Source organism: Enhydra lutris, unplaced genomic scaffold (genome assembly GCF_002288905.1).
Source record: "Enhydra lutris kenyoni isolate GAN:26980312 unplaced genomic scaffold, ASM228890v2 scaffoldscaffold31, whole genome shotgun sequence".
Taxonomy (NCBI): Eukaryota; Metazoa; Chordata; class Mammalia; order Carnivora; family Mustelidae; genus Enhydra; species Enhydra lutris.
Genome location: NW_019154115.1, coordinates 839100 through 861176, shown reverse-complemented (window position 1 = coordinate 861176; position 22077 = coordinate 839100). Strand labels below are relative to the sequence as shown.

The 22077-nt window shown below is 35.1% G+C and overlaps 1 protein-coding gene across 1 annotated transcript in view; it reads left to right on the top strand.

Annotated features, from left to right (window-relative positions):
- LOC111153247 (S-phase cyclin A associated protein in the ER) overlaps nt 1-22077 on the top strand; it is a 491788-nt gene that overhangs the window by 155200 nt on the left and 314511 nt on the right. The window contains exons 18-20 of the mRNA XM_022512152.1: nt 9437-9518; nt 11254-11406; nt 11959-12066. Coding sequence (XP_022367860.1) covers nt 9437-9518; nt 11254-11406; nt 11959-12066 — 343 coding nt within the window. The remainder of the gene's footprint in view (nt 1-9436; nt 9519-11253; nt 11407-11958; nt 12067-22077) is intronic.

The window sequence follows — 22077 nt, the reverse complement described above, 5'->3', positions numbered from 1 at the left end:
TTTCTTTCTTTCTTTCTTTCTTTCTTTCTTTCTTTCTTTCTTTCTTTCTTTCTTCTTTTTAAGATTTTATTTATTTATTTGACAGAGAGAGACACAGCAAGAGAGGGAACACAAGCTCCAGGAGTGGGAGAAGCAGGCTTCCTGCTGAGCAGGGAGCACAATGTGGGGCTCGATCCCAGGACCCTGGGATCATGACCTGAGCCAAAGTCAGGTGCTTAATGACCAGGTGCCCCAGAATTGTGTGTGTTTTTTTGTTGTTGTTGTTTTTTTGGATACTCTTTCCTGCTTTGTTGAAGATTAATTGACCATACATTTTTGGGTTCATTTCTGGGATTTCTCTTTTGTTCCATGGATCTATGTGTCAGTTTTTGTGCCAGTGCCATACTGCCTTGGTCACTACAACTTTGTAATAGAAATTGAAGTCCAGAATTGTGGTGCCCCCAGCTTTGCTTTTCTTTTTCAAGATTGCTTTGGCTTTTCAGGGGCTTTTCTGGTTTCATGCAAATATCAGAATTGTTTATTCTAGCTCTGTGAAAAATGCTGGTATTATTTTGATAGGGAATGCATTGAATGCATAGATTGCTTTGGGTAATATAGACATTTAAATAATATTTGTTCCAGTCCATGAGCATGAAATGTTTTTCCATTTCTTCTTGTCTTCCTCAATTTCTTTCATCAGAGTGCAGATCTTTTACCTCTTTGGCTGGGGTAATTCCTACAACAATTTTGTTGCAATTTTAAATGGGTTTGATTCCTTCATTTCTCTTTCTGCTACTTCATTATTGGTGTATAGAAATGTAACAGACTTCCCTGTGTTCATTTTATATCCTCTGACTTTGCTAAATTTGTGTATCAGTTCTACCTTTTTTTTTATTCTTTCAGGTTTTCTACATAGATTATCATGTCCTCTGGGGAGAGTGAAAGTTTGACTTCTTCCTTGCCAATCTGGATGCCTTTTATTTCTTTTTGTTGTCTGATTGCTGAGGCTGGGACTTCCAGCTGTATATTGAACAATAGTGGTGAGAATGGATATTCCTGTCATGTTACTGACCTTAGGGAAAAAGCGCTCAGTTTTTCTCCATTGAGGATGGTATTACCTGTGGGTCTTTCATATATGGCCTTTATGATGTTGAGGTATATTCTGTCTGTCCCTACTTTATGAGGGTTTTTTTCAAGAATGGATGCTGTATTTTGTCAAGTGCTTTTTCTGCATCTAATGGGAGGATTATATGGTTCTTATTTCTCCTTTTATTAATGTGGTTTATCATGTTGATTGATTTGGGGATGTTGAACCACCCCTGCTACCTAGGAATAAATCCCACCAGATCGTGGTGAATAATACTTCTAATGTACTGTTGGATCCTATTGACTAGGATCTTTGTGAGAATTTTTGCGTCCTTTTTCATCAGGAATATTGGTCTGTAATTCTCCTTTTTATTGGTCTTTGTCTGGTTTTGGGATCAAGGTAATGTTGGCCTCATACAATGAGTTTGGAAGTTTTCTTTCCATTCCTGTTTTTTTGAAACAATTTCAGAAGAATATTTATTAATTCTTCTTTAAATGTTTGGTTGTCTTTCCCTGGGAAGCCACCTGGCCCTGGATTCTTTTTGTTGTTGTTGTTGTTTGTTTTGTTTTTAAAGATTTCATTTATTTGACAGAGTACAAGACAGAGTACAAGCAGCAGGCAGAGGGAGAGGGAGAAGGAGACTCTCTGCTGAGCAGAGAACCTGATGCAGAGCTCTATCCCAGGACCCTGGAATCATGACCTGAACCGAAGGCAGACACTTAGTCAACTGAGCCACCTAGACACCCAAGTCTGACCCTGGATTCTTATTTGTTGGGAGATTTTTGATTATTGATTTAAGTTCTTTGTTGGTTATGGGTCTGTTCAGACTTTCTATTTCTTCCTGTTTCAGTGCTGGTAGTTTATATGTTTCTAGGAATTTATCCATTTCCTAGACTAGATTGCCTAATTTGTTACCATATGAACACTCATAATATTCTCTTATAATTGATTCTATTTCTTTTGTGTTGGTTATGACCTCTACTCTTTCATTCATCATTTTATTTAGGTCCTTTTTCTTCTTTTTGATAACTGTACCTAGGGGTTTATGATTCTTGTTTATTCTTTCACAGAACCAGCTCCTAATTTTGTCTATCTGTTTCACTGTCTTTTTTTTTTTTTTAATTCTATTTCATTGGTTTCTGCTCTAATCTTTATTATTTCTCTTCTGCTGGATTTAGGCTTTATTTGCTGTTCTTTTTCTAGCTACTTTAGGTGTAATGTTAGATTGTGTATGTGAGACTTTCTTGTTTCTTGAGGAAGGCCTGTATTTCTATATACTTCTCTCCTAGGATGGCTTTTGCTGCATCCCAGTGGTTTTTGGATTTGTCATATTTTCATTTTCATTGGCTTCCATGTATTTTTTTTTTAATTTCTTCTTTAATTTTCTGGTTGACCCATTTATTCTTTAGTAGGATGTTCTTCAACCTCCATGTATTTGTGTTCCTTCCAAATTTTTTCTTGTGTTTGATTTCCAAGTTTCATGGCATTGTAGTCCGAAAATATTCATGGTATGATCTCAGTCTCTTCTTACCAGTTGAGGCCTGATTTGTGACCTAGTATGTGATCTATTCTGGAGAATGTTTCATGTGCATTCGAAAAGAATGTATATTCTGCTTTAGGATGAAATGCTCTGAATATATGTTATGTCCATCTGGTCCAGTGAGTCATTTAAAGCCTTTGTTTCTTTGTTGATCTTCTGCTTAGATGATATGTCCTTTGCTGTGAGTGAGGTGTTAATATCCCCTACTATTATTGTATTATTATCAATGAGTTCTTTAAGTTTGTTGTGAATTGATTTATATATTTGGCTGCCCCCAAATTTGGAGCATAAATACTTAAAATTATTAGATCTTCTTCTCGGATAGACCCCTTTATTAAGATGTGGAGTCCCTTTTCGTCTTATATCACAGTCTTTAGTTTAAAATCTAGTTTGTGGGGTGCCTGGGTGGCTCAGTGGGTTAAGCCTCTGCCTTCGGCTCAGGTTGTGATCTCAGGGTCCTGGGATCGAGTCCCACGTTGGCCTCACTGCTCTGCGGGGAGCCTGCTTCCCCCTCTCTCTCTGCCTGCCTCTCTGCCTACTTGTGATCTCTCTCTCTCTGTCAAATAAATAAATAAAATCTTAAAAAAAATAAATAAAATCTAGTTTGTCTGATATAAGGATGACATATAAAGGTAGCTTCTCTAGCTTTCTTTTGATGTCCATTAACATGATAAATTGGTCTCTACCCCCTCACTTTCAATTTGGAGTCATCTTTGGGTGTCAAATGAATCTCTTATAAGCAGCGTACAATGGGGCTTTTTTTTTTTTTTTTATCCATTCTGGTATCCTGTGTCTTTTGATAGGAGCATTTAGTTCATTTACATTCAGAATACTTATTGAAAGATATGAGTTTAGTGCCATTGTATTACTTGTAAAGTCACTGTTCCTATAGATTATCTCTTCCTTTCTAGTCTTTACTTTTAGTCTCTCTTGCCCACTCACAGTGTCCCCTTTAATATTTCTTGCGGAGCTAGTTTAGAGTTCATGAACTCCTTTAGTTTTTGTTTATTTTGGAAGCTCTTTTTCTCCTTCTAATCTGAATAACAGCCTTTCTGGACAGTTTTCTTGGCTACATATTTTTCCCATTTACTGTGTTGAATATATCATGCCATGGCTTTCCAGCCTGCCAGGTCTCTGTGGACAGGTCTGCTCCTAGCCTAAGTGTCAACCCTTGTATGTTAATGATCTTCTTTCTTGAGCTGCTTTCAGAATTCTGTCTCTGTTTTTGTAGTTTTCAGGTTTCACTATGATATGTCATGATGTTGACCTATTTTTGTTGATTTTGAGGGGAGTTCTCTGTGCCTCTTGGACTTGAATGCCTGTTTCCTTCCCCTGGTTAGGGAAGTTCTTAGCTATAATTTGCTCAAATATACCTTCTGTACTTCTCTTTTCCTTCTTTTGGACCCCAATAATTCTGGCACTGTTTCATTTTATGGTTTTGCTCATTTCTCAAAGTTTTCCTTCATGATCTGGTAGTTGTTTTTCTCTCTTTTCTTCAGTTTCCTTCCTTTCCATCATCTTGTCTTCTATGTCACTAACTCACTCTTCTCCCTCATTTACCCTAGCTGTTAGAGGATCCATTATAGACTGCATCACAGTTAAAACATTTTTAATTCTGGCCTGATTAGATTTTTTTCTGCACTAAGAGATTCCCCAGTGTCTTTTATACTTTTTTCAAGCCCAGCTAGTAACTTTATAATCATTATCCTGAATACCAGCTCTGACATTTTACTTATATCTCTACCAATTAGATCTGAAGCAAGAGAGTATTACCTCTGGTTCTTTCTTTTGTTGTGAATTCCTCTTTCTAGTCATTTTGCCCAGAGAAGAATGAATGGATGAGAGAACAAAATCAAAAATATTAACCACAACCCAAGTGAAATACACATTAGACAAATCAAAGAGGTTGCAAGCCAAAAAAGAAAAGGAAAAGAAAAAAAGGGAGGTGGAAGGGAGTATATAATTTCCCAGGTGGACAAAACAGGGTGATTCACTTAGTCCTGAATGTATTTTGGTTTGTTATAACACACTAAATCCAAAAATTATAAAGAATGCAAAACATATATACATAGTAGAATACAGTGAATGGAAACCAAAAATGAAGTTGTATCTATAAAATGTAAATGTAAAAATGAAAATTAAAAAAAGAGTTGATACAAAAAAACTAGTTGAAAAGGAAAAAAAGAAAAAAAAAGAAAATTTTAAACTGAAAAAATAAAGACTTATGCCAAAAAATCTCTGATTTTATGTACTGTTTTCCCCTAGCATGGGAGTTTTTCATTTATGAGTGATCTGTAAACTTGGTATTTGCCTGAGGATCCTGCAGGTCTTCTGGGGGTGGGGCCTCTTCCACTGATTTGCGGCTGTTTTTGCCCAGCAGAGTTGTATTACCCCTTGCCCTAGGGCAGGGCTCAGTGTAAGCTGCTTCAGTTGCTCTATGTGGCTTTTGTTCCCTGAAGGCTTTTTGTATTGCTTTAGAGAATGGAAATAAAAAAATGGCAGCACTTCAGTCTCCAGGTCTGGAACTGAATGATTGTGGCACCCACTCTTTAGTGCACCCTCAGGGAAAGGTGGTCATTCCCTTTCCTTTGCACCAACTCCACAGACTCCTGCAGGCACAGACACACCAATCCTGAGGGTGGGGAGGGGTATCTCATTATGCCCTGCCACTGGTTGGGCTCCTGCTCAGGGAGTGTTTGCCCTGTCCTGTGCACACCTGTGCTGCTACTCTGGGGGGCAAGGAGCCAGATCTCCCAGCAGTTGTTGCTTGCTGGGCTCTTGCTCGGAGAGCGGTCACCTGATTGTGCCATGGTTCATGGTTTATGACAACACCTAGCTGAGAGGCTTATCTGGGGCTTGCTAATTGTAGCCAGCTTCCTTCTGCAATGCTTGGGAACTCTGCCACACTCAGGCACTTTCGTTTTTTCTGTGACCCTGGGGATCCGAGACCACACTGTCCCACCTACAGTCTGTGCCACTTCATCACCTGAGCACCTTTCAGGCAGGGACATTCTTTTACAGGAGCAGACTTCTAAAGCTTCCAATTTTGTACTTCACTGCTCTATCACTTTCCAGTGGCTGGCTTACAAAGGCTCTCCCCCTACCCCATGGTTTATCTTCTCATATATCCCCTTAGATTCATGTGTCTGCACCTCTTACTTTGCAAAAACTGGTCACTTTTCTATTTGTAGAATTGCAGCAATTCTTTTCTTAGATCTGAGGTTAAATTCAGGTGTTCAGAATGATTTGGTAGACATCTAGCTGAATTCAAGGGACCATATGAAACATAGATCCCCCACTTTTCTGCCATCTTTCCTCCCTCTTCCCAATTAAAGATATTTTTAATTTTTTTAATGATTTTTTGATCCATGAGTTATTTAGAATCATTTTATTTAGTTTCTAAGTACTTGGGGATATCCCCAATTTTCTGTCATTTTCTAATCTTTTGTAGTCGAAGAATATACTTTGTGTAAATTTAAATTTGTGTAAATTTTAAAGTCCCTTTAAATTCATTGAGACTTATTTTATAGCCTTGGGTGTAGATTATCCTAGAGAAAAAAGTCCTGTATGCCCTTGTAAAAGTATTTGTATTCTGTTTTTGGATTCAGTGTTCTTTAAATGTCAGTTAAGTTTGTTGATTGTTTTGTCTAGACTTCTGTATGCTTATTGGTTTTCTGTTTTGCTTTATTAATTTTTGATAGATGGTTGTTGAAATTTCCAAATATTTTTGAATTGTCCATTTATATTTTAGTTTGACAGTTTTTGCTTTATGTATTTTGGTGCCTTAGTGTTATAGGCATATAATATCTTCCTGAGGTATTGACTTTCATCGTTATGAAATGTTCCTCTTTGACTTTTAAAAAATATTCCTTGCCTTAAAGTCAACTTTTTTCCTCTTTTAAATATCTCCATTGTCATTATTTGTATGATATATCTTCTTCTGTCCTTCTACTTTCATCCTTTTATGTCTTTTTACCTCAACTGTCTCTCTCATAGACTAAATATAGTTGAGGTTTCTTTTTCCATCTATTCTAATTTCTGCCTTTTGATTAAAGTGTTTAGTCCATTCTCATTGAATGTAATTATTGATATGATTGCATTTATATCTTCTACTTTGATACTTATTTTCTATATATCTGAAGGGTTTATTTGTTCTCTCTTACTACTGCCTTTTTTGTTAATACTTTTTAGTGCATCATTTAAATTTTTCTCTTCATTTGTTCAAAGATTTATTTATTTATTTATTTGAGAAAGAGCATAAGCAGGGAAAGGGGCAGAGAGAGAGGGAGAGATGCAGACTCCCCACTGAGCAGGGAGCCTAACATGAAGCTTGATCCCACGAGCCTGAGATCATGACTTGAGCCAAGATCAAGAGCCAAGATCAAGATGTTTAACTGCCTCACCTACCCACCAGGCATCTCTTTCTCCTATTTTTTAAACTCTTATTTTAGTTTTGCTTAGTGATTCCTCTCTTTATTACAATATTTTGACTTACGACAATCTACTTTTGATTAAAACTAACTTAATTTTTGTAAAATAGAGCAACTTTGTTTCATTAGAGTTCTGTAGCCTTTCCCTCATGTTATTATCATCACATAAAGTATATCTACATATGTAATAAATTCAACAATGCAGTGTTATATTATCTCTTTATGTAGTGCCACATTTTTCAAAAAAATTAGAATAAGAGAGAAAATGTATTTATATGTTCCTTTATACTTATTAACATATTTATTATTTCTGGGGTACTTCATTTATTTTGTGGATTCAGGTTACTTTTTGGCATAACTCCTTTTTAGCTACATGGGTTTCTTTCAGTATTTCTTGTAAGGGAGTTTTGCTGTCATTCAATTATCTTGCATTTGCTTATTTGGGAATATTTTGCCTTCATTTTGGTTTTGGTTTTAAAAATTTTTGTTATTGTAGTATATTTGACATTTTCCTTCATTTTAAATGATAGTTTTGTTGGGTACAGAGTTCCTGGTTTTGTTCTTTTTTGTTTTCACTATTTTGAATCTTTTAACTTCTGTTTTTTCTGATACAAAATTTAGCCATTAATTATATTGATTTTCCTCTGTATAGGGGGAATTGCTTTTTCCTTCCTGCTCTCTGAATTTTCTTTTTGTCTGTAATCAGACTATGATTTGTCTAGGTTGGTTCTATTCATGATTATTCAGTTCTGTACAATCAGGTTTGGGAAGTGTTTGGCTGCTATTTGTTCAGATATTTAATTGTCATTTCTCTTCAGGCATCTCTGATTTGTCACATTTTCTCAAGCTGCACATGGTTTTAATGACCTTAAGAGTTTTGAATAGTGGTCAGATATATTGTAGCATGTCTCTAAGGTAGGACTTGTCTGATGTTCTTCTCCTGGTTAGATTGATGTTACAACTTTTTGGAAGGAAGAACACAGAATTAACTATGAATTATCATTTGTAACATGTCAAAGGTTCATGCTGTCAATTTGACTTATCACTAATTTTTTTAACCTTGATCTTGGCTAAGATAGTGTTTGTCAGATTTCTCCACTGTATAGTTACTCTAAAATTTTTTCTATACTATCTTCCCTGGAAGCAAGCCACTAAGCCTAACCAATACTGAAAAGGTAGGGAATTTTACCTCCTTGGGAGGAGTATTCCTACGTAAATTATTTGCAGTTCTTCTGTAACAGGACATTTGTCTGTTCTCTCCTACTTAGTTATTAAATGCTTTTTTAAATGTCAGTGTGGACTTACGGATATTTATTTTATATATTGTGCTATAAACCAGTATTATTTTGTTGCTCAAAGTGTTCTAGCTTTGGACGTTGGGAGCTCTTTCTTTCAGCCCCTGTGTCCCTTCAACATACTTCATCATTTTATTTTTTGAGCACTTTCTTGCCCTTCTGGCACTGCAGGATCGTCCATACTCATCATGTGTTTTCTCTACTCCACCTGTAGAATTAGCTATTTGTTTAAGGATTCTTGATTCCTTTTATTGGAAAGTTGTCTTTTTTTTTTTTTTTAACTTTTTTATTTCTCTGTTGAGTTTCCCTATTTGTTGAATCATTGTCATAATATTTTTCTTTAGTTTGGCATACTTTCTTTTAATTCTTTGAACATATTTGTAACAGCTGTTTTGCAGTCTTTGTCTACTAAATATACGATATGATTCAGAGACAGTTTCAATTGACTGCTTTTTTCTTTTCTTTTTTTTTTTTAAGATTTTATTTATTTATTTGACAGAGAGAGAGATCACAAGCAGGCAGAGAGGCAGGCAGAGAGAGAGGGGGAAGCAGGCTCCCTGCTGAGCAGAGAGCCCGATGCGGGCCTCGATCCCAGGACCCTGAGATCATGACCTGAGCTGAAGGCAGAGGCTTTAACCCACTGAGCCACCCAGGCGCCCTTGACTGCTTTTTTCAAAGCCTGGTCATACTTCTTTGTATGTCTCATAATTTGTGATTGTTTCCTTTGCTATTACTTTTGTCTTTGTGAGTCTATGCCTTTTCTATTCATTTCTTGTGGTTTTAGTGTTTTTGTTTTTGTTTTGTTTTTTTTTTCAGAGAAAAATATGTTTTCAACATACCATATTTAAATGAGAGCTTCAGAGGTAGTATTTGAACCCATATCTAGTGTTGGTCCAGAAACCTATTTTTATAACTAAAAATTTGTGTTGTTTCTTAAACATTTATTGAGCAGTATATTTGGGGCTTAGGCACTCATAAAAGAATAATTTAAAAATAATAACCCTTTAGAATATATAAGCATATGTATCCCAGTTGTATTTTTTTAATCTCATGAAATTTGTTACTCCAAATAGTTGAATTTATAATTTTTACTATTTTTCTACAGAGATAGGGAAGAACGATTGGCTGCACTCACAGCTGCTCAACAAGAAGCAATGGAAGAGCTACAGAAAAAAATTCAGCTCAAGGTAAGGATATGATAATTTTAATTTGAAATTCTAGAGCTTTCAATGGAGCATCAGATTAAATCTTTTATATATGGAATTGTGAAAAATTTTTAATTAGTTTGTATTTTTAATATTTGGATAATGAGACATGATTTGGTTATGATCAGTTCTAACTCAACTATCTAAAAACTGAATTTATTTTAATAAGATAAAACAATGTGGAGAATAATTAAGGGAATTCTAACATTTCTTGTTTTTTACTAACCAGTTTGTCAGTGACATGAAGGCATTACTATTTGGCTTCTGATATTCATACTTTCAGTTATTTACAAATAAATTAGAAGATGATTAGTGTAAATAGTTTCCCTTGCTCTTCAGTGCTTGTGAATTGTGCAGTTGTAACTTGGGAAATTATGATAAACTGCTATTTTCTGGAATCTGCTTAGCATTAGGAATATAGTTTCTAGCAGTATATTTCACACTGTTTAACAATTATTTACACAATGGCTTCACGTGGAGATAGAAAATTCCATAAGGTAGAGGACCATATTGTATTATTTATATAGTCCTGGAACTTTTATCATTCATTTCAATTTAATGCAGCAAAAATTTATTGAGCTTTGTGGTAGTTACGGGGTACAGAGATGAGTAAGGCATGATCCTAAGTTTCAAGAAACTCTTAATCTAGTGTAAAATTCAGATGCTGATAATTTCCATATGGATAGAGGTGTACTTGGCATGCTATGGAAGTACAGATGAGGACACTTAGTCTAACATGAAGGGTTTCAGAAGTCAGGGGAAACATTTTAGAGAATAATTCCCAAGTTGAAAGAGAGAGGAGTTTAATTAATAGGAGAATAGGTAGGTTGGTTGGATGATATTTCCAGTCATATGAAAAAGCATGAGCATGAAGTCAGAAGTCTGGAATTGTAGTTTTTTTTTAAGCTTGGTTGTTTTTCTTTTGTTTGTTTTTGGGGGAAGTCACTGCAAGTGTAGAACAGCCAGAAATGGTATGGTGTAGAGTTAATGTGGATAGAGGCCTGCATCATGATGGGGTTTGTCTGCTGTGAGGATATGCTTAGTCTTCCCATATGGGTCAGCATTTCCCAATGTGTTTCCCAAAGTGCTTCTCAAAAGTGTATTGTTGTCACATATGTGTGTAATATGTTGCTTAGTATAAGCTAGGTTTAATTGAGTCATAGAGCACAGAAACATACTAGAATAGTTCTATTTTAAAAACCTGTTTAGCTTTAATTTAGTGTTTTTCTTTTTTTTTTTTTTAAGATTTTATTTATGTATTTGAGAGAGAAAGAGTAAGAGAGAGAGCATGAGAGGGGAGAGGGTCAGAGGGAGAAGCAGACTTCCTGCTGAGCAGGGAGCCTGATGCGGGACTTGATCCCAGGACTCCAGGATCATGGCCTCAGCCAAAGCCTTTTGCTTAAGCAGCTGAGCCACCCAGGCACCCCTAATTTAGCATTTTTGAAATGTATTTGAAAATACATTTTGTTTTGTTTCCACAAAATGCTTAGTAATCTCCCATGGTATAGTCCTATGAAGCACACTTTAGGAGACACTATTGTGCATGCCGGAGATATTGAAGGGCTTTATGTAAATTCTTGTTCTTGGTGTTCAAGTTAACACTGAATTAAGACATTCTTCTTTTGTTCTAGAAAATTCAATGGAAATACTGTTTTTTCAAGTTCTCAGTATAATTTGGATAATTTTTTCCATTTTCACACTTTGACTTCATTCACAGCATGATGAAAGCATTCGAAGGCACATGGAACAGATTGAACAAAGAAAAGAAAAAGCTGCTGAGTTAAGCAGTGGGAGGCATGCAAATACTGATTATGCCCCCAAACTGACCCCTTATGAAAGAAAGAAGCAGTGTTCCCTCTGCAATGTCCTGGTAGGTTGTCATTATTAATATTGTGATGATAGAATTTATTACTAAAGTTTATTAAACTATGGAAGTATATTCTCCCAGTCTTTTAAAATTCATACTAAGACATCTGATGAGTACCATGGATTTCTGTCATGATTTTTATGCAAAGTAAGTGCTAGAAGAATAGTATTGGCATTTAGGAGCAGCAGTGCAAAATGCCAGTGCAAGCAGTTGCTGCTGAAATGGCTGTATACCCGCTTACTTGTTAGCCCAAGCAGTATTTCTGGGTACTGGAAACAAAAAGGAAAAGAGCATTTTTAGTGCTGAAACTTGAACTTTAATACTTAGAAGAAATGATATCCTGTTAAGATTGGCTACAAAGGCATGTTTTTTTTTTTGACCATGTATCTTCTAGAGGATTCTCAGAAGTGTGTTTTAAAGAAAATATTTGTAAGCCTAGTATGTAAAGGCTAGAGTGATCTCAACTTGCATATAATATACTGGCTTCAATATGTAATATTTACAATTAGATATAATTATATGTTGATTACAGCTGCTTTGATCTTATGCTTTTAGATCTCTTCAGAGGTGTATCTTTTTAGCCACATTAAAGGAAAAAAACACCAGCAAGCTGTGAGAGAGAATAGCAGCATCCAAGGGCGTGAACTTTCAGATGAAGAAGTGGTAAGATTTACTTTTATTCATTTACACATATTTATTGACTATCTAATATGCTTTCTTTTATTATGAAGAATTGCATGTTCATATGTGATTATTTAAAACTATAACGTTTAATAATGACTAAAATATAGTATATAAATGTGTCACTTTAGTGTACATTTTAACAAACATAGGAATAAGAATGTAATACTGTTATTTATATAATTTCAGTGCAAAAATGCTATTGTATTTTGAAATTTTAATATCAAAGGAACTGGAGGGTATTATGCTAAGTGAAATAAGCCAATTGGAGAAAGGCAGTTATCATATGGTTTTAAACTCAAATGTGGAATATAAGAAACAGTGCAGAGGATCATAAGGGAAGGGAGGGAAAACTAGATGGGAAGAAGTCAGAGAGGGAGACAAACCCTGAGAGACTTTTAACTGTGGGAAGCAAACTGAGGGTTGCTTAAGAAGAGGTGGGTGGGGGCATGGGGTACCTTGGGTGAGGGACATTAAGGAGGGCGCGTGATGTGATAAGCGCTGGGTGTTGCACGCAACTGATGAATTGTTGAACACTACATCTGAAACTAATGATGTACTATGTTTTGGCTAATTGAATTTAAATTTAAAAAATAGTAAAGGAAAGAATTGTTTAGTGATACTCGACATTTCTTATAAAATAGTTAACAATATAAATGTCATAATTGATAGCTTTTGTATAAGTACAGTATTTAAGTTTTCAGAAATGCATTATTTATCTACCTATAATTGTTTATAATGGAATTCAGATTTATACAAATATTTTAATAAATATTTTACAATCAGCTGTTATCTAGACATGGATGACATTGCTAATCTATGATGTTGGTTCTATTTGTAATAGCACATTTCTAAAGCTACCCAAAGATGAGATATTCATGTTTGTCGAGCATCTGTTAAGATGCCCAGGAAAGGTTATTGTGGTTCTATGAGGGCAGTACCTGTGTATACATACATGTGTGTGTTTAACTCCTCCCCCACTCCAGTGTAACATATTAAGAATACAAAAATTTCAAATATATAGCTTGATTAATTTTTATATATGTTTCAATCATATGTAGATACAGATTATTTCTTGTACCACAAAGGGCTCTCTCATGCTCTGTGCCAGACGTGTCCCCAAAAGGTAACTAGTCTCTGACTCTACCGCCATCAGTTACTTTTGTCTGTTCTGGAGCTTTACTTACACAGTATCAGTCAGCATGAACTTTTTGTGTCTGGTTACTTTCACCCATTCCGAACCCTGTGAGATTGATGTTTAATGTTTGTGTGAAGCTATGGTTCATTCTTTTTCTTAACTTTTTTCAGTGCTTTCTAGGCAAAGACCATCAGGAACACATCTGTAGTTGAATAAAATTGAGTTTTATTAATTTATTAAAATAATGGAAAATGCACACTGTGGAGAGTTATGGAGCTTCTCAATAAGGTGTTAGAAAGGACTTACAGGATTTGGGCTTGTGCTAGGTGATTTCATCCGGGAGGGGAGAGTTCAAGGACTTGGGGCTTTGGTCTGGATTGAATACTGTCAGGAAACACAGGGCATTTTGTGTCTGCTTCTTAATAAATGAATAAATCTTAGTAAGTAGGAGCACTGAAGCCACTCTTTTCTTTCAAGTTTCTGGACATGACTAATGCTTGAAGGGAAATTGCACGCAGTTACTTGGGCTTACTTCTCCTTTTGAGGATTACCCCCTCAATTTCCAGTCACTTCGGCAGCTCAAAACCGAGTTCTGTCTCTTTAGCTCAGTAAGGCTGCTACTTTCAGCTTGCACTGTTCTCCCATGTCAAAAATAGGCATAAGCCCTTAAGGAAAAATCCAGAGTGGATGTGGAGCTCATTTCATGTACTTCCTTTCTTTTAGGGATCATGGTCTCTCAAGTCCTGGCTCTGTTGGCTGTTCTTTAATGCCTTCAAATTGATATTTTATATATTTTGTGCAACGTTTTGAGTTGGAAGATAGTCCAATATAAGCCAGTTCACTGTAGCTGGTGTTGGAAGTCTCCTAATGTTTAATTCCTATATATCCATTGTTTAACAAAATGCTTGACATATAGTAAGGTATTTAATAAAGACTCATTGAGCTGAGTTGAACTGAAAGGTTATACAGAATGGCTTTAGGTATTATTAATAAAACATATAATTAATCATCTATTTAGTTTACCTCAAATAATTTTTTGTCCTTTACTCAAATTGTACGGATATTTTAAGAGTGAATAGTAAGGATTTTTTTTTTTTACTTGAATCATTCATGTAATTATCCCCATTCACTATTTAAGTTTGTTGTTTAGAACTAGAGTCATGTGTATGTGTATGCCACTTAGAAAAAAATCTCAAGTTGCTTTCATTAGTTAGAATTTAATTATTCTATTACAAATGAAATTCTTAAATTTATAAAAATTATTTGTAATTAAGTTCTCTTAATTAAAAAATCCATTATTTAATTTATAACAAATTGTTAAAGCATTTTCTGGAGTATTGCCATTATGTAAATTGAAATCTAAATTTTATGTCTTTTACTTCAATGAGAAAAGTTGAGAAGGAAAGAGTATTTAGTTTATGCAATTTGGAAGAAAAATGTGCAGTATTATCCAACTTTTGTAGCTATTACAGCATAGCCTGCTGTTTAGCTGTTTTGATTTGAGATTTGGTTGATGCGTTCATTTTGTGTACTATTTCAGCTCAAGGGAATTAAATTTTCTTTAAGTTCTCACTTAATTCATGTAGTTATTCTTGGTAATAGTCCTTTCTTCCTGAAAACAAGCATGCAATATAGCATATGAGTTATGTGATATAGTAAAGCAATTTTATATTTACTCATATGGAAGTTTCATTTTTAATCAGTGAAGGTATCTATAGTAAACATACTTGTTCTACTTAAAGTTATTACTTGTCATCTGTGATGTCTTTATGTTATATACACCTTGTCTGTGACCCTTCTTCTTTGACATGTAAGATTTTATTTATACCACCTCTGACCTAATAAAATTGTACCTTTGACCTTATACACTTGACATATCAGATAACTTACTCTTGATCTTTGACACATTTTGTTTTAAGCCTGTTAAACATAATAGGTAGCTGCCCAGTAAGAAAGTTATATTGTTTTGTGTTTTTATTGTAATTTTACCAGGAAATCTTTCTTGTTTTTTAAAACTTTACAAAAAAAGCTATTTTATGTTTTATTTTTTTCCTCTTTCTTTGTCTTAGAATCCAAATGATAAAAGTAGCTAATTTTTGAAGGTCCCAACAAATGGGTGCTAGTATAAATACTTTCCAAAATTTAATTTTTATACATTGCTAAAGATATAATAAAGTATAAGTTTTAACTAAAACTCTGATTTCTGTGTCATCCTGTTTTCACACTAATATCTAAAGAAGCTAATAGTGATTTGTGTGGACATGAATGAAGTACATTCAGACATACATAGAGAATGAAATTAAAAGGTTTTTTTAAAAATCCATATATTTCTCTTTGTAAGACTCCTTGGCTTTAAAAACATGTAAAATATACGAGCTCTGTTTGTTAACCTGTGTACTTATATGAAGTTTATTTTCATTTGATGTATAGATGTATAAAAAGGACTTTCATGAAGGTTGTTAACTATAATTTATTGGATGTTTACAACCAAATGTGATTTTATAAATCTCAAATTAGTATTTCAATGTGGAAAAATTATGCACATTAGGTGACTGAAAGAAAAAAATGATATTTTAAATTAGCAGAAACATAAATACATTACTGTATTTAATGAAATGTAAGCTGATTTCTTTTGTGAAAGGGTGCTGGTGTTGAGGTAAAAGAAGTCTCCTAGCTGTCCCCCAGAATTGAGGAAAATCCAGGAAATAACAGATAATTCCTACTTGATTCATTTCCTCACCTTGCTTACCTTTGTAGAAGCAAAAGTATTTGTTCTTTTTTTATAATCATTTTAGGAAAACATTTTGTCTACTTTTCTACAGAAAACCAAGTCAAATGAACAAATTAGAACTCATTTAGAATAAATCTTTGGTTCTCCCCCCCCAGTACTTCAGTTGGGTACACTTTAAGTTAGACTGGGAAATGAGCTAAAAATATCTTAACCTTTCTTATAGGATATAACTTCCATTGCCTAAATTTTCTCTCTAATAGGATGGGAAAAATTTTATGGAGTGTGTGTGTGTGAGAGAGAGAGAGACAGAGAGAGTGCAAGCACCTGTGAGATTTGTGTGAGAAAGAACATGCATATGTATTCAGTGTATAACGCACACATATATAGTTGATAGTTAACTTATATATTTCTTCTAACTTTTGGAATTCTTATGGTGGTAAATTCACTCAAATTGTAACTAGGGACATGTGGAGAATATTTGGCTATTTATTCATAGCTGAGTTCATGCTGTTCATTGATTTAAGGAAGATTTTTAACCAGGTAACCAATTTGTTTTAAACCTTAGTTTGACCCAATAATTTAAACAGTTTCTCTGGTTTGTACCTACCTTCTTTTGAATAACAGTCCTCGTTCCCCATACGCTTGCTTATCTCCTTGAGATAGCCCCTATATGAATTAAAAGAAGAGTATGGCTTACAGGACCCCATATTATGAGGAAAAGTTGAGATCTTTCTACATAATGTTTTCTGTCTTTTCTGATTTACGGTGTGAGGCCCTTCTCTACCTAAGTCTAAGTCTCTAACTTAGTCTTCTCTGGGCCACCAATCCTGAAGAGTGGCTGGTGAACCCTTGATCTGTTCTTTCCACTTAGTGTTCCAGTGGAGTATCAGACATTTATTTTCTTCTTCCTGAGCAGGTCACCCCTCAGTCCTCTCTGCCTACATGTCTCTGATTTTTTGCCATAACCACCATTCTGGCCCTGGCAGGCCTACTGGCTTCTGCCACAGGGTTCACACCACATAAGAATTAAGAACATTTTGGGAAAGCTTAAACACGAGATCTCTTACTGATCACATAGCATGGCCATATTAATGAACCTATTTGTTGGCAGGGACAGGTGCAGAGATCATTTTTTTTTTTTTTTTAAGATTTTTTTTATTTGACAGAGAGGCAGCAAGAGAGGAAACACAAGCAGGGGATATGGGAGAGGAAGAAGCAGGCTTCCTGTTCAGCAGGGAGCCGGACCCTGGGCTCAATCCCAGGACCCCAGATGGCAACTTGAGCCAAAGGCAAGTGCCCTATGACTGAGCCACCCAGGTGCCTTGAGATCATTTCTTTTCAGAATCAAAATTACACTTTTGGCATTATTCTCACTTAGCTAATACACTGTCCCCCTTAGGATACATATTTTAAAAGTTTATTTCTCCTTTTATCTCCAAATTTTTTTGGCTGGCAAGAAAAAATTTACTTTAACCACTCCTCCTAATTACAACCAAGCAACTAAGCCTTAAGGTTAGAAAAAGGAATTCTTCATATTACAGAGTAAAACTATAGTTTGAATCTTCCAGGCCTCATTATTGACATGCTAAAGGACAAGATAGATAAATTTATTAAATCTCAGGCTCTTAGCTTGGTTTATAAACTTTTGTCTTACTGCATATATCTGTTTTCCATTCTAAAATTGATTATTATAGAGTGCATTTTTCTTGTATTTATTTTAGAACAAATTCTGATCACCTCTGTAGCCGAGTTGTATTGGACAAGTGCCATATGCTAAGAAGAGTAAAAGAGATAATTACTCATAATTTTGAAATGTTACTCCATTGATACCTGTTTTTCATACTTTTTCTGTTGTAATATGACCCTTGTAGTTTTACTGGTAATAATCACAGTATCTTTTCTGTACTGGTTTTCTTTTAATAAACATTTAGTTTTGGAGATATTGATCATTAATCAGTGATTCAGAACAAGAAGCCTAAAAAACTATAGTTTTCTTAGAGATTTTTAGATTCTGTCATTGGTTTGGTAAATTACAATGACATAATGTTCTCTTCCATGAATCTTTTCTTTCAGATAGTTGCTTTATTTTAAAATGAAATTTCTTATAGGTAAAATATCTCTGCAGTTTAGAAACTTAAGCTTGTTAGTGTTTGATAAAACTATTTTGTGACTCTTAGACAGTTCTTATAATACAATTAAACTATAGAAGTGTGAAAAGCCATTTCAACCATATTTCTCTGCATGAGTCCTTGGACCATATTACTGTAACACATGCTGCTTTTTTGTTTGCATTACAGTGGCTATCTAATTTTACAGTTTGCTTAAAGTAATTAAGACTATTTTTTCCTCTTTTCATCTGTTTATTTGGGAATTAGAATGGATAAGCTGATAATTTAAGTGTTAAAGTTATAACATATTTTGGCTGTCTTTTTGTAGCTGATATCCATTGCCTTTACACAATTAATTAAATATCTAAATACTGTTCTTTTTAAAAGACATAAATCCTTAAACTCCTTAAACTCTTATTCAAGATCATGGTAGCTGGGAATGATTACAATAGTGACACTTTTATACATCTACAGATTACAGACCAGTGCATTCTCATCTGGCTCTTGTGTGTCAATTGTGAGGAGTTGCAGAATTGCAGCCATGGGCATCATTAAAAGACCAAAGCAGTCGTGATGATGACTTTTGTAGCTGCTCTCTTTCAGTTGGATGATAGAGGATCAGAAAGGTTACAGGGAGGCAAATCAAAAAAAAAAAAAAAATCAAGCTGCTTCTACTTGAATATTCTCTCAAAGTTTTATGATATGTACTTTATTATATGGAAATTTTATGTATACCCAATCTTGAAATCCATAGTATGACAATTTCATGTTGGAAGAATAAAGAGAATGAAGGATTTATTAATAGACGTTTATAAGCAGGAACAAGGGTGCCTGGATGGGTTGGTTATTTGAGGGCCTGACTCTTCATTTTGGCTCAGGTTGTATGTAATCTCAGGGTTTTGAGATTGCGCTTCATGTAGGGCCCTGTGCTCAGCATGGAGTCTGCTTGTCCCTCTCCCTCCCCCTCTGCCCTCTTCCCACTAGCTGACTCATGTTCTCTCTCGTTCAAATAAATAAATAAATAATAGTCTTTTAAAAAATGGGAGATTATAAGCAGGAACACTCTTGCTCTGACAAGGATAGCTGACAAGTTTAGTATTTTTCCTGCCTTATTTATATAACTCTTATTTTCCTTACCAAATAATTGATTATGAATGCTTTTGTTTTGGGGCACCTGGGTGGCTCACTTTGTTAAGTGTCTGCATTCAGCTCAGGTCATGATCCTAGGGTCCTGGGATCAAGCCCCGAATCTCTGCTTCTCCTTCTCCTTCTGCTTGCTGTTACCCTTGCTTGTTCTCTCTCTGTCAAATAAATAAATAAATCTTTAAAAAAATAGATGTTCTTGTTTTAATTCAGACCGTATTAGGTTCTTTATCTGAAATTCAATGGCCAGTATATTAGTTCCAAAGTAAATATTTATAGAAGATCATATCTTTGATGAGAGTTAACTGAGTTTTAGTAATAATTATTTTGTCAATTGACTTCTCTTGCAATTGTTAGAGTAGGCACATTTGTTGTATCAGGAAATCACAAAGCTGTAAAACAAAATTTTCACAATCCCCAAATTTGGTCCTTTCTCAAATTCTTTTTTGTAAGTTACAAAATATTTCAGCATCAGAAAGAAGTGTAGTAAACCCCACATTCCTGCCACCTGGTAGTTAAATAACACTTCTTTTCTGGTCCCTCCATACATGGAAAGATGGAAGGGATACAACGTATATCAAATGTGAGTGGTGGAGCCAGGTTCAGGAAATAGAGGTAAATCCATGGTGAGAATTCCATAGATAATCTTAAAACTGAAAAATGAAGAAGTAGCAATACAATATAGATTCGGGAATATAGAGAAGAAAGATAAAATAATCTCCTAAAACCATTGCACCTGGATTGGGAAAGAAGTGGGGAGAGCAGTGGGAAACTACTTTCTTTGAACCATTGACTATGTAAAGTATATTTGCTGGTAACTTTGAAAAAAGCAAAAACATTTTTAAAAAATAAAAGAAATATAGCAGTGGTAATTATGTATACGCCCATGTTGCTCAGGAATCTTCTGTGTTCTGTCCATTGTTTTTTGTTCATGGTTAAATTAGATAATACATCTGCAACCAAAGAAGGCCTTGGGAACTTGAATATTTTGGCCAGTTACCTCCTTAATTCTGTATTCTCTTAAATTTATTGCAGTATCCTTTGATGCCATTAATCCAAATACTGGATTTTCTGGGTCGACTGGGTGGCTCAGTTGGTTAAGTGGTTGCCTTCAGCTTAGGTCATGATCCCAGGGTCCTGGAATCAAGCCCTGTATCAGGCTCCCCACTTCATGGACAGCCTGCTTCTCCCGCTCCACCACTTGTGCCCTCTCTCTCAAATAGATAAATAAAGTCTTTTAAAAAAGAGAAATATATGTATATTATAAAAAGCAAATTCTGGGTGTTCCCTTTTTTTGCTGTTATCTGTAGAATAATAATAAAACAACTATCTGTGTGCCCACTACTCACATTAATGAGAATCTCCTGGTAGGAAATTGTGTTTTTGTTTGTTCATAGTACTTTTGTTTGTGAAAGATATTTTCGCTGGGTGTAGTTTTCTAGCTTAATAATTATTTTCTCTAAAAATTGAATAGATGTTATTTGCTGTTTTCTTGCTTCTATTCCTCATAGGGTAGATGTATTCTTCTTTATTATTTTTCAAAATTACCTTGGCTATTCCTCTCCTTTTTTACTTTGTACATAACGTTTCCAATTAACCTGTTAAACTAAGAAAATTCTTTTTTTGATTTTGAGATTGCAGTGAAATTATAGCAAGATTAAATTGGCAAGAGTGGACATCTTTTAAATATTTTTTCTTTTCATTCAACAACATGTTTGCCTACTTATATCTTGCATTTGTTTATGTGCTCTTTAGTTAAGCCTTCATTTTCTTGATTTAAGTCTTAAACATTTCATAGTAAGCTTATTTTGTTTCTAAATTAATGGGTTTTAAAAGCATTTTGAATTTCAGGTGGTTTTTTTGTTTTGTTTTTTGTTTTTTAGAGTTCCAAGGTTCATTGTTTATGCACCACACCCAGTGCTCCATGTAATACATGGCCTCCTTAATACCCACCATCAGGCTCACCCAACCCCCCCCCCCACCCTTCTCCCGTCCAAAACCCTCAGTTTGTTTCTCAGAGTCCACAGTCTCATGGTTTGTCTTCCCCTCCAATTTCCCCCAACTCACTTCTCTTCTCCAACTCCCAATGTCCTCCTTATTATTCCTTATGCTCCACATATAAGTGAAACCATATGATAATTGACTCTCTCTGCTTGACTTATTTCACTCAGCATAATCTCTTGAAGTCCCATCCATGTTGATACAAAAGTTGGGTAGTCATCCTTTCTGATGGAGGCATAATATTCCATTGTATATATAGGCCATATCTTCTTTCTCCATTCGTCTGTTGAAGGGCATCTTGGTTCTTTCCACAGTTTGGTGACTGCGGCCATTGCTACTATGAACATTGGGTACAGAAGACCCTACTTTTCACTACACCTGTATCTTTGGGGTAAATACCCAGTGGTGCAATTGCAGGGTCATAGGGAATCTCTATTTTTAATTTCTTAAGGAATCTCCACACTGTTTCCCAAAGTGGATGCACCAACTTGCATTCCCACCAACACTGTAAGAGGGTTCCCCTTTCTCCACATCCTCTCCAACACTTGTTTACTGTCTTGTTAATTCTGGCCATTCTAACTGGTGTAAGGTGGTATCTCAATGTGTTTTTGATTTGAATCTCCCTGATGGCTAATGATGATGAACATTTTTTCATGTGTCTGTTAGCCATTTGTATATCTTCTTTGGAGAAGTGTCTGTTTATGTTTTCTGCCCATTTTTTGACATGATTATCTGTTTTGTGTTGTTGAGTTTGAGGAGTTCTTTATAGATCTTAGATATCAGCCCTTTGTCTGTAGTGTCATTTGCAAATGTCTTCTCCCTTTCGGTGGGTTGCCTCTTTGTTTTGTTGACTGTTTCCTTTGCTGTGCAGA